Raw genomic sequence first — 17,382 nt, 5'->3', positions numbered from 1 at the left:
CCTAGTGGGTCCTCTTAAGAGAGGGAGAACAAGTTGGTTTCGACAACTGCTGTTAGAAAGTAGATGGCAGAGAAGTTTAACTTTCTAAGATACTTTGCCAATTGGACTTATGTTCTATCAACCTTTATTTGGGTCCTCATCATATCTTACTGAGATGGTATCAGAAGACTCCTAATTGTTTCCTTATCATCCTCCAGGTAATTCTCCATGGTGTTGATTGAATAGTTCTGTAAAGCAAGCAGGATTCTTTCACATCCTTCTTAGAATCCTGGAATAGCTTCCTGTCACTAGCAAAACAACATCTCAACTTTCATATGATGTTAAGATTGCTCCATGGTCCCTCTGCCTGGCCAGGCTCACTCCTACTTCTCTCACCTATCCTGTCAATACTGAGTCTTCAAGCCCACCTGACCTGGCATGCCTTTCTGCCCTTGAACTTGCCATGTGTACTGCTTGGCCAACTTTCTACTCATCACTCAAAAGTCATCATTTAAATTTCAGGTTAAACTCTATCTCCTATGCAAAAGTCTCTGGTTATTACTCCCTGATGCTCCCAAAACATTTGACAATATTTTATTTCCTCTAGTAGATTATGATCTCCTGGAATCAGTGATTTGTTCTTTATTCTTCTGGTGCCTTAAATTCTAGAAGAGTGCATACTTCAGTTTTGATTCTTAATTCTGAAGAATATTTGTGGATTGACTGAGCGAATGAAGAGATGCCTGCTTTTTTGCTGGTAAACAGGTGATCTTTCCTAAGTCCCTTTGTTTTCATGGTGGGATAGACCTGAAGCCTATTTGGGAAAGTGAGAGAAGTGGCATTAAGTGTGAGCCCCAATGCTTTGATTTTCTTACCCTTTCTTTTAATCAGATTAATTTCTAAGAAATATTCTTGCCATATACATATTTTTTTTAAATGTACAGGGTTTTTAGAAATAAATGGATCACCCAATTCAAATGTCTGTAGTTGCTTCTCTTTCTAGAACCTACTTTAATTTTTCCTCTGAATTGCATTCTAGTTCTATCAGAAAGTCTTATCCTCTTTCACGTGTTGATAATGTGTTGCTTATTATGCTCAATGAATGAAGGTTTTAAAGATTTCATTGATATCAAGGTAATTTCCTGCAGAGGGATCATGGTGGCTTTGACAAGTGGAAATAATTATATTACATAAAATAATTATATTACAATATACATCTAATTTTTTCAACTAATTCCATGCCATACATGAAAAGGGTAACACTGGTTTTGTAGTCTTCTGTAGAAGATGGAATGACATAATTACTATTATATGGTGCCTTTGGTCACAATGTAATTTCTTCACTTACTAACAAGGATCCTGAGCCACATTATTCAATCTCTTTAAACCTCTTTATCATCTATTCAATAGAAGTAGTGTACATCTTTCAAAGCTGATGTAGTTGGGGGATTACAAGATCATGTATGGAAGTACCTGGCACTGCCCTTAGTGGAGAGGCATGGAATAATTGGCAGTTTTTTTGTTAAATACTCTTGAGTCTTTCATACCTGCAAGGAATCCCAGTATGCCCAACTCAGAACTGAAGCAAGGAAATTAGCAGAAAGAGACCATTGCTATGGAAGACAGACACATTCAAGTAGTGTTTCTGTAAATGCTGGATGGAATAGGCCTGTGAGTGGGGTGGAAAAGGCCACAATACAAAAGCACTTAGCCAGGATGTCAGTGGGGAGAGCACATCAGCCTCTAGATCATTTTTACCAAGGTAATGCAGGAACAGAAAAGGTCATCCAGATGTTATGATATCCTGAAACATTACTCTTAGATAATTGTTTGCCATCTTGAAGTCAAGCAAGTGTTGGGATCAGAATGTTCACCTCTTCCTGAAGCTTAAGACTGATATTTTCTGAAGTCTGTAGTTTCTATGGGAGGTACTAATCAAATTTTGCTGAGGGATGTAAGCTCCAGGGTAAAGAACTGATAGAACTTCAGAGCAATCATTTTATGGATGAAGAATAGGAGGCCTGAAGAGGTGAACTGACTTGCTTAAGCTCATATAGCTGGTAAGAGTCACAGTTGAGCTTAGAGGACAAAAGAATCAGGAGAGAAGAATCTCTGATACAGTCCTATGCTGACCTAAATGTACAGGCTCTACTCAGCATATTCATGCAAAGTTAGTGGCTTGCTTCAATAATTGGAAACAAGTGGAGATTCCTTGTGCTTTATGCCCGAGATAGCATATTATATACTGTATGTGTGAGAACACTCAAAAGTGTGGTTTCAAGGACCTACTACTTTCCCAGGGTCATTTTTTCATTTTCTCAGATATTTCTTTTAATTAAGAGGCCTATAAGTATTTTGTTCAACAATTAGAAGCCCTAAGAAAAACTCTTAGGATAAGAGATGATTCGTGTTAAACTCACACTTAACTGTAACTGACTGACATTAGTGTTTTTTTTTTTTTTTAAAGAATAACACTAGTTAGAAAAATGGGAAAGATTGAACAGGGCATAGAAATGGGATGATTAAGAGATTATTCTGAGAACCTTTTTCCTGAGGAGCAACTCTAGATACAAATGTCCTTTGTTGGCAAAGCCCTGTAAGAGAAAGAGCAGCTTTGATCTTGCTTTAGTGTCAGTCAAGAAAATTGTTCATCTGGGATTTTCTTGAAGATCCATCCAGCAATGTGAGGTCAGTAGAAGATTTTAGGGAGCTTGCCTTAGCAGGGCAGAATTGACACTTATGGTGGTACAGTTTGTTCTCTGGCAGACTTTATTAATGCTACCCATACAGTGTTCATTTATTTTGTTAACTTTTTTCTTCCCTCCATTTTAAAATTGGAGCCAGCTATGGCAAAGCAAGGCACAAAGGTACATCTCAAAGGAAACAGAAGGTAGGTGCTATGGTAAGGTTGAAAGTAGTAAAAGAGGCATTAAGGACTCACTAGGAAATAAATTCTGTGCTATCCATTTTACATATGGCATATAATAAAATAGAATAATCTAAGATAATCTTAACTAAACAGTAGACTCCTCGAATTGCACATGGGCTGTACATTATATTACTCATATATTCTCTTCTCCTTTCCTTGGTGCTAATCAAGGTGCTGAAAGCTTTTTCACTCCTACCTTAATTTGATTCCCTTACTCTGCTATTTTTCCTCCTAGCAGACCACTTTCTAAAATGGTACATGTTATGTTTATTTATTATTTATCAAGCCTACTAACATATAAGCCCCATTAGAAGAGGGATTTTTGTCTTTTTAGTTCACTGGTATGTTTTCACCTGTGCCTATGATGGGTTTAGAACATAATAGTTATTCAAAATGTTTGTCAAATGACTGAATCCATAATGTTGTATAAGAAATATTAAAAATATGAGGTAGCAATGTGAACCACCATTGGAAATCAATCAGTCATCAGAGCATTCCAAGTTTGGTAGAAATCAATTGCAGAAATACAAGAATTATGCTATCCAGTGTAGTAGTTATTAGTCATATGGGGCCACTTAACTTTAATTACAAAGAAATAAAGTTCACAATTTTTAGTACAATTGCAGCACTTGTGGGCTATCTGATAGGACAGCACAGATACCGATTTCACAATCATGGAAAGTTCTGTTGGACAGTGTTGCTCTTGAGGTTGGGAGGCCCACCAGATGTCCACCTTGGGCTGGGACTAGCACATATTTAGATACAAAATCTTGAACAGTGCTGGCTCTGTCTATGCAATTTTTCTTCTTTCCTCTGCCTTTGGTTATGAATGTGCCCAACAGTAGAAAACGTTGCGTTGCCAAAGAACACAGGGACTGCCACATGGTCAAATAAATCTTCTGCCAAAATTGTTAGTAAAAAGCACATCCTCTGAGTTCATTCCAAGCAACATTCCACCAGTAAATACTGCCCACAGCCATGCAAAAGGCACAGTCAGAATTTTTATTGTTTTAGGCCATGCACGAAAGCATAAAAGACAGAATCAGAGCTGGACTGAGATGTGTGGAATCCTTGGGCAGGCAAAACAGGAATGCTGTCTTGCTGGACATGCTTTCAGTGTTGGCTCAACATTTATTCAGGGAAGTTAACTAGCTTGTGGGACAAAATGGAAGCTGGGTACAGCATCCTTTGTTGTCTGAAATAATTCAGCTCTGAGGCAAGCAAAGTAAACCTCCTGTCACTGGGTTCTATCTTTTTGGAGGCAATATGTTGTTTGTGCTAAGAATATAATTCTAGCCTCAATCTTCCTGGGAAGACCATTCTACATAGCCGTGAGAAGTTTAGCAAAGGGCATAACTTTTTGTCCTTAATTCCATCATTTTAAAAATGGGGACTAGGAATCATAGCTATCTCATAGAGTTTATGAAGAAATGCCATCAGATCTTGCCTTTGCTTGGGGAAGCTTGAATATACTTATTTCAGGCATGCTGTTGGAGACAGGGTCAGAAGTATGGGGAAAAAGGAAGAATATATCTAAATTCTCAGAGTAATTTGGCAAATTATTCTTTCTGACTCCCTGTGCTACTTTGAGATGTTGGGGACAAATATGATTGTCTCTGAATATAGTCTTTGTTATATATCCTGTGATAGGCTCATTTCTAGGTTTTTATATTATTATTTCTTGTGTGTTATCCATCATCAGGTAACTTATCCTTCTGTCCAGATTCAACTGTATCTCACAGTAAAGAGCTTCCTGTTCTTTGTCTCCTATGTATCATACCTGTGTGGAAAGCCTCACACCAGCAGATAATTTAAACATCGGTGTGCTTCCCAGTTCAGATAAGATTGCCTGGTTCCTTTGACCGCAGTCTCTCTGAGGTAACTACCGGTAGTCTTTTTACTTTCCCCATTGGTTTCATGACTCAGTGTACTACTGGATGACTATCTGGCAATCTTACAGATATGGGGATATCTCAAAGAGTCGTGCTCACCTCCAGTGTAGACATTCATAACACTATAAGTTCCTTTCTTTGCCTCAGTTGACTGTGCTGATCTCAAATAGCACTCTTTCCTCTATGCCCAGAAGTGACTGCAGAATTATTTTCAAACAGTTTTAGAAAGCCACCACCAGTTGAGTTGCTTTGGCACTCAAGATGAAAACTACTTGTCGTTCTTGCACCAGAGGTGATAAAATCTCAAATATTCTACAAATGGGAAAAAGAAACCCAAACTAAGATCATAGGCTGAATGAACTCTTAAATCTTAGGTCTGTTTCCAAGAAATTAGATTTTGGCAAGCATGTATTTACAGGTATAGTTATTTACTGCCTACTCAAGACCTGAGGATTTCTGTTCATAGATGGACACTTGATTTGTGCTGAATATTCCCAGGACACATAATAAGCATCTATATCAGCTCTAGGACTGTTGTCCAACGATTAGGATGATAAAGAAAGGCTTTATTGAAACTGAATGGAGGTCTTTCTGGACAACAGTGATACAGATTTGAGTTATCCCTGGAATCCTACTTTAATGCATTTGTGGTCTTGCTACGGTTGAAGGATGTTTTATAGCAGATGGTAATGCTGTACAGTGTTCTTAAATCCTGTGGTATGCTATCAACATCTGAGACTTAGATGGGGAAATCTGGGGAGAATTCTTTAAGAACATTCCAGATGTTATTATCAATAGTACCACTGGTTGTGATATTAATCTACTGTATTGCTGCAGGTTCTAATGATAGCCAGGGTGGTGCACAATTCATTTTATCTAAAGACAAGGGATTCAACATGGGGACATTTTGTTATCTGTTCAGATAAGTTTTTAAATGTATTTGTAGATTTTAATGCTTTTACATGATTTTTTTTCATGAGAAAAAGGCTCTGTTGTAGAATCTGAAAGAAATGAAGTGGGTAAAAAAATATATTTATCCTTCTCATGCAAAGACAGGGAGCCCTGTGACAGCAGGATGTGCTTGCAAGCAGGGGAGAGGACAGTTTAGCTGAGTAGCAGGGTGAGAGGAAGGTCTACAGTCTGAGCAATGCTGTTGTTAACCATAATCATCATGATGTACCATGATCTCTTGAACTTAAAACCCTGGCCTAGCAATTTGTTTTAAGAAGCCTCCTGGGTGATTCTGATACAAGGTGAACTGCAGGTCCAAGCCTTTTGCCTTCCACTCAACTGAGCAAACCCATATCATGTCTTTTTAATACACTGTAATTCTACCTGAGGTTTCATTGGAGAAAAAGTGGAGGGGCTTTAAAAGGTGAAAATTGGATACCTGGGGGCTATGGCTTTAATGATTGTCCATGACAACTGTTAAGTTCAAGGTAAATGTGGTGGGGATGAGTGTGGTGGATGAGCTTCCAATGCTAGTCCTAATGACTGTGCCTCTGGAACAGCTGAGAGACATCCCTCCCAATCAACTAGCACCACTTCACTTTTAAATACCTTTGCTTTTCTCACCTTATTTTTCTCTTTTTTAATTGATCATATATTTTTGAAGTAGTGAGAGAATAATTTGCCAAACTGGACCAAATGCTTTAAAGAAATCCGTGTAAATAAAAATACTACCAAGTAGGTCTATCAGTCTTGTCACAGTGAGTGTTCCTATGGTATAGCTTGATCAGTGGAGAAGAATTTTGAAGTCTGACAGATGTTTAGAACCAGGTATAGCTGTGTAGATGAAGAAATGGGGTGGCTCTTACTAAACTACACTTTTCAAGTCAATTGATTCCATGGACCAAGTGCAGCAGAAGGTACAAAGTATCTGCAGTTACAAGACTGTGACTTATGGGAAGAGTACACAGGGGGCACAGAAACTGGTGAGACTATTTTTGAAGACATGAAAGAGTATTAAAAGTCTAATTTTTCAGAATTTCTGAAAATGTGACCCATGGATTGCTGTGAGTGGAATCACCTGGGGTTTTGGTTCCGGTTATATTACCTGGGCCCCACGCAAGGTCCATCAAAATTAGGAGCTGTAGAGGAATCTATAGGTCCTAAAGCCCTTCCCATGGTTGCCATGTGTACTGAAGTTTGACAGCCACAGGCTTACTGTGAATGTTTTCTGTACAATCAATGGCCCAAAGTTCTCTAAGCAAATGTCAGAGGAATCTAATGGACAGCTATCTTTAAAATCCTCACTTGTCATCCATGGACTTCTTGAAAATTGTGGGTTTTCTCAAAGGTATTTTCCATAATAACAGTTCATTTGTCCAGCTAGTTCTTGATGTCTACTGTTCATGTTCCAAAAGTATTCTCCCAATGAGATGGGACTGGAACAATTCTAAAGCAAATTTAATTAATGTAGGGAGCTGATAGGCCAATTTAGATCAATAAAACTTTCTCCCTCCATGGTATCTGCTTCCCTAAGCTCCAGATAATTTTTTTTGAAAGTCCATGCTTCCCTCACTCATGTGGACATGGAGGTTAAATATCAAATTGTATGACAAAAGTATTTTATCCTATTTTGCACTTTCTGAAATGGAGCTTCTTTAGTCTTGTGGAGTTTGGATACAGTAATTACCATATACTAACACAATTAGCTACATATCTATTTTTTATGTATTCCACAGAGGCAAAAATTGCAAAATGCTGTATGGAACTTTTCACATTACTCCAACCTACAGCTCTTTGTGCTTTCTTGGAATTCACTAACTAATATTTAATTGAAAATCATTAGTTGTATTAATACTTCAGGGAAGTGCACATTCCTTGAGGAAAGTTATACTTATTTTCATAGTACTGAGGACACCTAAAACAAGCATTCAAAAAATAGCTAGTGATTGAATAATTTGAAGAGTAAAGTTCTCAATTCTATCCTTAAGTCTGCAGTTAAAAATTTAAATATATGTGTATATATAAAGCTATATGCATTTATTTACATACTTGATTATATACGATTAAATAGTATGATGAAATGCAATAGTATTTATTTATTGGATTAAAATAATTTTATTACATTGAATTTAAATATAATTTCAATTTAAGAACATATATCCATAGCCAGGCAGAGCAGTGATTCCTATATTTCCCAGTGACTTGGTGGGTTCCTACTTGGGAGGAGGATCTTGAGGTCCTTCTTGAGGTCAGTTTGAGGTCAATCTGGGCAACTTGGTGAGATCTGCTTCAAAATAAAAAATTAAAAAAGGATGGGGATGCGGCTCAGCATTTCCTGGGTTCAATCCCCAGGGCTGCAAAAAAGTGTGTGTATGTGTATACATACATGCGTACACACAAACACACAGCACCACCAAACCAGCTCAAAGAATTTCTCTCCTTTACCAATTTCCTTCAATCCTATCCAGATTGAATCTTGTTCCCTGTTGAGTTATACGAAAGATCAAATATTAGTTTTTTCCCTGTCATCCAGGCAGAGCCTCAGCTTACATCTAGATTTTGATGAAAAAAGGGAAGAAAAGAAATGGGTTTTATTACCATTTTGTGGATAACTGACACACATTACTCCACTGAGAAGATCCTTGTAAGGAGTATCCCACTCAAGTCTGTTATGCCCTGTGCTATTTGAACCCTCAGTGCCTTTAGTAGAGCACACACAGCCCTCTGGCATATTCATATATATGTTTTAGTATCCGTTATAACATTCTTGACAGCTAAGTCCAGCCATGTATATAGTAGGCACTCAATAAATGTTAAATGGGAAAATAGTTTAAAAATATGTTTTTGAATAAAAAGCCACAGGTATTTATCTGTACAAGAATTTTTCAACATTTTTTATTTTCCTTCTAAGAAAGCCACAGAAAAGAATCAGGCTTTGATAGTTCTTACAGAACATTCTAGAAAAAAAAGTAAGATGAAAGTCTAAATAACTAAAATGAACATTTGAGGTCAGTATGCTTGATATCTGTTTCTTTCTTTCTCACTTGACATTCCTATTATTTCTGAATCATGCTGGAGCCTAAACCACTGAGATCAATTACTTTCTTTATGCCAATCTCATAAAGACAAATGATAGGGCTTTGACATCCTTTAGCTTTTGCTTGAAATCTCAGGAGCAGCCGGAGAAAACACTTATGATCACGGCATGAATGACATGCTCCAGAGAACATGAATATATCTGGGCTTCTAAAATGTCTAGTTTTCTGTGACTTTTTCCTATTTTTGGTCATTTTGTTACTTATTTGAAGATAAATTTTCCGCACATCTCTGCTGGTAGTGTGTAGTTATTTAGTTGGAAATCATGCAACATATTTTTCCATTTTCATCTCCAGTTGGTGTTCCATTTGTGACTTTATCTCAGAATCAAAAAATAAAAGAGCCCTTATTAAGGTCCCTTTAAACAGTAAAGTCCAATTTTGATTTGAAATGTATGACACGTTCTCCCATGAGTAAGCCCTTGCTCATTTATTCTTCTCAGTCTCTAACTCAAGTTCCACTGGAACTTACAAATAAGAACATTCTCCTGTTTGCCAATGTTTGCCTCGCTGATAAATTCCCAAAAGTTATGAACAGGCTAAAATCACTAAGCCTTTCTGCTACTGTAGGGTGTCTAAATTGGTAAATCCTGATGACTGATTTTGGGGGAAAGATGCTAAAATAATAAGCATTGGTAATAAAATTTTGTTGAGTGAGGAACATCTCAATGCACATGCATTCAGATGCCTTTTTCTGATACCGATGTGTTTCATCAGTCAGTACTTGTTCACTGAATGATAAATGAGGGGCGAGGTCACATTTCTTGGTAGTCTGAAACTCCAGGTTGACAGTCATCGGGGAAACGAGTCTGATTTCAGCATCAGGGGCCTACAGCCTGACAGATGTTCCTGAGTGTGGTTAATGTTCATTTTGCTTAATCAAACACGGACTGAAATCTTAGTATTTGAAATCTTAGATAGTTAAATCTAATACTTCTTGGGTAGCATTAGTCTCTTTGTGTTTGTAATGTTAGTCTTTTGTGATTAAAAAACAAAATTTGGTAATATTTTCAAAGCAGTGACATTAGTTGGGGAAAGTGACTATCAACTCATTCTAAATTACTCAAAATGAGACGTAGAAAGTCCATAACAACAAGGGAGAAAAGGAATTTGATCATATCTTTTAGGTGGTACATGCCACAAAGCAGACATGGAGAGAAATAAATAAAAGTAAGATTTTTATTGCATTTATCCCTTAGTTTATCCAAACCAATTTGTACTATAATAGATGCAGTCTTTTTCTACCTCAAATAATCTCATCTACAAAAGCTAATCAGTTTTGCCAATTATATTTGCTTCCTAAGTGATTCTTTGTCAAATTCATGTTCTTGGAAAGGAACTTGAGAACAAAAATAGGTCACAAAGGTTAAAATGTAATTTGTGAAAATTTAATTAATAGTAAAAAATGAAAAGCCATATAGCTGAATATATGTGTTTATAGGCCTAGGACATTTATTATTTGGTAACCTACAAATGAATTCAATTTTTAATATTTAAATTACTAAAGTGACTGAAAAGATACAGATTCAGTCCTGAAATAAAGGTTTCATAGTGTATTTTTTATTTCAAAGAGAATAAAAAATAAAACATTAAAAATGTTAACAGAATTTCAAAACAAGATGATAGGAAATCAACAATGGTTGTTATAGTGCATATCATTATCTTCAAAGTAGTTGTTCAGATTACCAGCTATAATGTTTAATTTTTTTGATCAATAGTGTATGTTTTTATATCTAATTTTATATGTACTATGACACATTTATCTATATAGGTTGTTTATATAAGCATAATTATACTGTTTAGTTTTCGAGAAACATGTCCAATTCTGTTGAGATTTAGTGGAAATCAAAGAAGAAATCCTTAGTGATAAAGTCTAGGTGGAGCGATTCTTTTTTTAGCATAAAGAAAGCATGCCACTGCAAACTAATGTTCGTCGGAAATGATTTTCTACATCAGCTGCACATATGTGGCTAGACAATTTCTTATCAAGCTAAATAAACATGATTAATTCTGGCAGTTATTCAGATGGTGCAGAGAAACATTCTGCCTTCATTTCATCATGATAAATTTATCATCTCTTTCCTGGAGCCAAGAGCATATTTCTATCATAATGCACTATATATAGTATGTCTTTGTTCAAGTGAAGCTTCTTCTTTGACTCCTAGTAAGCATTTAAATGTTTCTTAATTTTTAAAAGTCCCAAGATATAAAATTATGCTTAGTTCTTTATCTCTATACTAGTTGTATGCATGACTGGCATGATATTCTTTGATAATCAGCCACGGTTCATATGCTCATATAGATCCCATATAGATTGTGGTTTTGCATAGTTTGACCACAAAATAGTTAGAACTAAGATGGTCAAGCAAAGTTAAAAAGTGCATGGTAATTCTGAGTCTTAATTTGGGGACTGGGTAAAATGGTCTGGGTAGGGAAAGAAAAAAATCTGTATGACAGAGGGATCATCAGTTTGGACATTGTTTCATAAGCAGGAATGCATGGTGTTTACCTTTTAGGACTACACACAATAATGAAACTAAAAATTATCCACAGAGGAGGCTGAGAGCAACTTCAGTATACTCAAATATTAAAAATAGTTATTGAGGTACTTATAAGAAACACTAAAGTACATGTCACAAAACACATTTCCATGAATTTTTATAATACACAAAGATGAACCCTAGTCTGGCATCATAGACTGTGTGGCCCTGGACAAAGTACTTCTCTAAATTTTTGTCCACTAAATTGAATTATCTAGTGTTCTTTCTGGCTGTAAATGTATAATCTTCTTTTTAAAACAGAGACAGAATGGCAATGTTATGAAAGATTTTAAGATTTCCAAAGCACACAACCCAAAATAATAGTGAATAATAGGCTGTAGGTCCTGAATTTTATCACGTTTAGATCTAGAAAACCTGAAATACTGAGGTGAACAGTCTTTTATTAAGTATTTTTGGAAAGGAAATCTGAGCTTTGGATGTGAACTTGAATCTACTTTGTAGAATACAATAAAATAATCTACAAACACTATGAAGCAAGAAACAAGCCAACACTGTGAAAAGTCTTGAGTTTTTTTTTTTTTTTTAAGTTGCTATAGTTAAAGGAATGAGTATCTTGGCTAAATTTGTAATGCACACAAAGCACAGTTAAAGATCTTGGACTCTTTTTGATAACCAACATAAAGATCATTGGACAAATGCTGTCTGTTCAGGTTTTAGCTATAAAGTGACCATCAGTATATAGATCTTTTGCAATTGGGAAGGGAACCAAGAGATGGAAAGAGGAGCTGGAAATGTTGAGAAGTGGGGGGGGTCATAAAAAGAATTAGAATGTGTTACGTACATCTACCAACTCCCCACCACGTATGTAATCATTTTGTAGCTCAAGCATGTACGAATAAACTTTAAAAAAGGGAGAGAAGTTATGTTTTAAAGTATGTTGTAAATCATGGATCATAAACAATGCATTTCATAGAAGTGTACGATCATGCCCCTTCAGATTCCAGCTTTTTTTGAAGGTCATTGTGAGAGATGAAATTTGAGTGTATGGCTATGATCCTGAGAGCAGGGTTCAGAGATTTCAGGGGAAATCCCCCAGTTCTCCTCTTGTGAAGAAGTGCACCCACCAGTATCCAACATCAAAGAGATGTTGATTGTGGTTTTTGACTTGGATGGAATTACACAAGCTGAGTCTGTGCCCAGTAACAATATTGAGAACTCTGAATATTAAAGGGTTTATTATATAAGAAAACACACACATTGGGGCCGGGGAGATAGCTTAGTGGCATAAGTGCCTGCCTGGCAAGCACAAGGTCCTGAGTTCGATTCCTTGTACCGAAAAAAGAAAAGAAAAGAAAACACACACATAGAAAATGGCCTGAGAGGGGCTAGGGGTTTAGCTCAGTGGCAAAGCACCTGCCTGGCAAGCGCAAGTTCGTGAGTTAGATTCTTGGTACCGGAACAAAATAAAAAAAAAACAAACAAAAGAAAATGGCCTGAGAAAAATGCACACATGGTTTCAACCTCCATCATGGTGATGCTCCTTCTCACATTGCTCTGGTATGACAATTTCTGTGAAATAAATACTTTATGGTGTATCCTCTGCCAGCTTTTTTACCAAATCTGGCACCATGTAACTTGTGGCTCTTCTCGAAAGTCAAAATGACCATGAAAGGTAAATGTTTTAAATCAGTTCAGGATGAAGGCAGCCACAACAGAGCAATTAAAGACACAAAAGTGGACTTCCAACATGGCTTCAGAAAGCAGCAAGAATGATGGCATAAATGTGTTTGAAGCGAGGGGAAGTGTTTACAGGGAGGTAAATAACAATGTGACTTTTACTGCAACTTTTAACAAGTTAAAAAGCGAAGAAGATGGTAATATGTGAATTAAATTGGCCAGTAAGCAAGCTTCAACTTCAGTCAGCATTTTCTCCCTTTTATTGGATCTAATCCTTAGGCCTAATGTACCGATGTTACGCTGGAAGGCCCATGCCCTTTGTCCTTCCTTAGTTCATACCTAGGTTTCTGTCCTGCCAGGTGGACTTGCTGTTTTAGTGGCTCACTCAGAAGGAAGGCAAAGGCAAGGGTTAGGACGGGAAGAGCAGAGATGGTAATGGGATAACACGTAGTGACTCTGTAAGGTAGGCTGCATAGGGACAGGTGGGGAAGGGGCTGTCCCATAGTAGGAAATCCCACCTGTCCTTTTTATTGTAGTTACTAAAATACTACCAAGTTACTAGACTAACGATAGCTTCTTGAGGGTGGCAGTTGTACATTATTCTCACACCTCAGCATTTGGCTCACAACTGTATATTGACAGAAGGCGTGAATAAAACGCCCCTTCTCCTGTGGAGTGTCTTTCTCGCATTTCACAGGTTAAGAAAATTGGTGAAGAAATTGTTTACTTACAACGTAAAGGTTTCCCTGAGTGTTCTTTTTAAAGCACTTCATACCTTGGGTGGAATTATTTTGATCTGTAATTTGCAAGTGTACCTGGATTTCACTTTTCACTGTGTCTTGACTGAGAGTGGAGGGGGCTGTGGAGAGGGAGTCCTCCTGGGGTTGCGGGCTTTGCACCCTTGAAAGCATCAGAGGGCCGCTAGACCATGTGGAGTGGAGAAGGGTAGTTAGAGGAGATTACATAGGATCAAAGCTTTTGCCAGTACCGAGATTTTACCTTCCAAGCCAATCTAGTGGGATCTGTCCACCGAGTGTTTCCACAGCTGCTTGGAGGGCAAGCCCAGAGGCTGCATTCTCAGCTTCTTGCAGGCTACTAACCTATGCTATTTGATCCAGATTAGCCATGCCTGGTGTTGTGTTATGCCCCAATTCTTACTTTCCCTTCTTTGGAGGAAGAGTGAAAGGAAGGAGAAATGGAGAAAAGAGGAAAAGAGTGCCTGTCCTCTGACTTCTTTTCTTCCCCTGATCCTTTTATCGTTGGCATGGTATATTATCGATATTATAGCATTTCTCATTCTATGAACATGTAGACTCTGTTCCTTTGTCCTCACCCATTACCCTCCCACAATAAACATTGTTTAGACTATTTGTTTACAGCTGGCTGTGACATGAGGTCTTGGTTGTGGTACTGAAAACATAGTCATCTCCTACCCTCCTCTCCAAGCTTTGCACACAAGTTTGCATTTGGGGTTCCACAGTACCTGGCAGAGTACCTACCCGCCTTCTTCTGAGTATTTATGCCCAAATGCCAGGATGTCGGATGCCCGTCCACTGCCGTCACAGACGACCACCGGCACAGGAGGGGTGTCTCGAAGGTACTCCAAGACAATGGAGATCACGTTAGGTCCTCCTTCCACAATGAGCGCCACCACAGGGACACCTTGACCAATTCCTGCATTAAAAAAGGAAAAGAAAAGGAAAAAAAGAGAAAAGAACACAAAGCCAGCAAACCAAAGAAATGAAAAGAGAAACAAAAAGCACAAACTAAAATTACTGAGCATGGGGAGGAAACAACATATGAAAGGATAAAAACACTGAGCGAAAATTTACAGAAAACTTAACGGAACCCCCCAGCCCCCACCCCAGGAATCTACTTTACTCTCTCCCAGCCACCCTCAGGAAGGGCTGGGGGCAGCTAAGTCATTTTCACTGGAGAGCATAGGGTGAGGGACGAGAGAAGAATTGGTTAACAGAGAGAGCACTGGCTGACAGCCAAGAGACAAAGCTAAATGCGATCTTAAGTCTCTTATCTATCCAGTAGTTTAGTTTCCTATATGAGAAATGAGGAGGTAAAGATTGCCACCTTCCTGTAGTTATCACAGTAGTAAGAAAATGTCTAAACTGCTCTTTTTATCAAAGACTGTCAAAATCAGCAGGGGGCTTGTTGAATCTGCTGTGGGCTGAATTATGAGCCTCTGCATTCTGACCAGAGATGACCAGCTTGATTTGATTGTTAACAGCATAATGGTCAAGGCAGATGACCTGGAAGGCATGGCTTCTGCCATAAGTGCATCCTTCACCACTGAGCAAGGTGCCAGGCGCATGATGTAGTTAGTTTGTTGAAGTCAGTTGAGTTAAGGGGTTTTACAGATCTTTTCTAAGGTATTAAGCTATACATTCCTATCCTAAGACACTGCTGACTTCAGGTAAAAATTACTCTTATACCAGCATTGGTATGTGTGGTTCAGATTAACATATTTAGAAGTATTAAAAACAAATGTCCATGTAAAACATGATGCAATGGAAATTGCACTGTCCAGTGAGATTTTGACATCATCAGTTTTCATTGAATAACTGCCTTTTCTCCAATTTGGCATCACATTGTATTTTCTCTCCTTAACTCCTCAGAAAGTTAAAAAATTGAATGGTACCATAAAAAAGAGATTGTCCTATAGAGAACAAACACTTAACAAGATATAATTGAAATTCAGTGCTCCTTTTGTAAATATGAACTCAAACACCACATCTTTGGTCATCTGAGTTCTATTTCTTATCTCTCTTGTCATGATTTTATCTTCTATCCAGAAACTTTCTGTTAGTAATAAGTAATAGTTTGGGGTTTGGTTTCTTGCTGAATTAGTATGAGATTTTGTTTGGTTTACATGACTTGTTTTACTTCTAAAATATGAGTATGTCAGTCTTATAGGATCTTATTTCTTCGAAGTCAGAACAGATTTTTTTTCATAGTTTGACTTTTATCCTAAAAGAGTGGCCCTATATGCCAATTATAAAACAAATGGTGCTGTTTAAATACACATTTAAAAAATGCAAACAAAAGAGTGATTGTTGATGACGGAAGATGCCAAGAGTTCTTTGTATTCTCTGGAGGAAATTGAGAGAGACAAGTGACCTGGGCTCCCCTTTGTTTCCTGTGGATGGGGAGACTGAGAATCACTCCGTCACATGCAAGGAGAGGGAAGTGACGGGTTGTGCTCTTCTGCTTTGGCCAAGAAGCCTTCACTCAGTCGTGAGGTCTCTCCTAAGCTCTGCTTGGGACCTCTGAAGGAAACACTGCCATTGCTGCTGACTGTGACCATGAAGAAGTTTCTATTGAAAGCTGCTTCATAGGTTAAAGGATGAATTGAAATGTTAATATAACAGCACACTTCTTTTAGGGGAAAAGCTGCTGTCATAAAAAAATTCACCCCAATAGGGATTTGTATTTATTTTATTTTATTTATTTATGTTTTTTGTCTTTTTTTGAGACAAGGTCTCACTATGCACTTCAGGCTGGCCTTGAGCTTACTTTGTAGCTCAGGCTGGTCTCGAACTCATAATGATCCTCCTGCCTCAGCCTCCTGAGTGCTGGGATTACAGGCATGAGCCACCACGCCTGGCTGTATTTGTTTTAATATACCTTGGAAGAGCAGCATCTTTCCAATGTCTAAATTATTTTATGACTATTTCCCAAAGTGCTATTCTTTTTAATTTTTCCATTTGTTTTGGCACATGCTTTCATACTGCTGACTTTATACCAATGCCACATCTCCTGTTTTATATCAAAGGATATATCTAGTCTCATTCTAGAACTTTCTAAGAGAACCTGGAATTTGCTATATTTTAACTCCTGAGCATAAATTCTGTCAGCAGGACTTTTGCTACAACTCACAGACAAAGTATGATCCATTTAGTGTTCTCATGGACTCAGGGCATAGAATAGACCTTCCAGAATGTTCTGTCTAGGGCAGTTGTGGGGAACCTATGGCATACATGTCATTTTTTTTAAGATGAGATATTAATGTGTTAGTTTTTTTTTTTTTTCCTAAACTAAAACTTCAGTACTCAGGTTTAATTGCTGTGTTGGCACTTTGCAATAAATAAGTGGGTTTTGGGTTGCAGTTTGCACATTCATCTCTAAATGGCTCACCGTAACTAATCTAGAGCCCATAGAATGACAAGCAAGATGGCTGGAAACCTCCCCTCCCTTTGAGAGGCTACACAGTACAAAGAGCCAATTTTTATAAACTTATTTGAGAGTCATAAACCTTGCTAATATTTTGTCAATGTATCAAAATGTTAAAACTTCTAGAAATATGACCCACTTTGAGAGTAAGATTTCCTATATTTGGAATAAAA

The 17,382-nt window shown here is 37.6% G+C and overlaps 1 protein-coding gene across 10 annotated transcripts in view; it reads right to left on the bottom strand.

Annotated features, from left to right (window-relative positions):
• The window catches only part of Trpm3 (transient receptor potential cation channel, subfamily M, member 3), a 526,019-nt gene that overhangs the window by 200,083 nt on the left and 308,554 nt on the right, over nt 1–17,382 (bottom strand). For all 10 annotated transcript variants that reach the window (XM_005388528.1, XM_005388530.1, XM_005388531.1 and 7 more), the window contains one exon: nt 14,524–14,698. In XM_005388528.1, the coding sequence (XP_005388585.1) occupies nt 14,524–14,698 (175 nt within the window). The remainder of the gene's footprint in view (nt 1–14,523; nt 14,699–17,382) is intronic.

Source organism: Chinchilla lanigera, unplaced genomic scaffold (assembly GCF_000276665.1).
Source record: "Chinchilla lanigera isolate Chin_1 unplaced genomic scaffold, ChiLan1.0 scaffold00033, whole genome shotgun sequence".
Lineage (NCBI taxonomy): Eukaryota > Metazoa > Chordata > Mammalia > Rodentia > Chinchillidae > Chinchilla > Chinchilla lanigera.
This window is presented reverse-complemented; position numbering and strand designations above follow the sequence as displayed.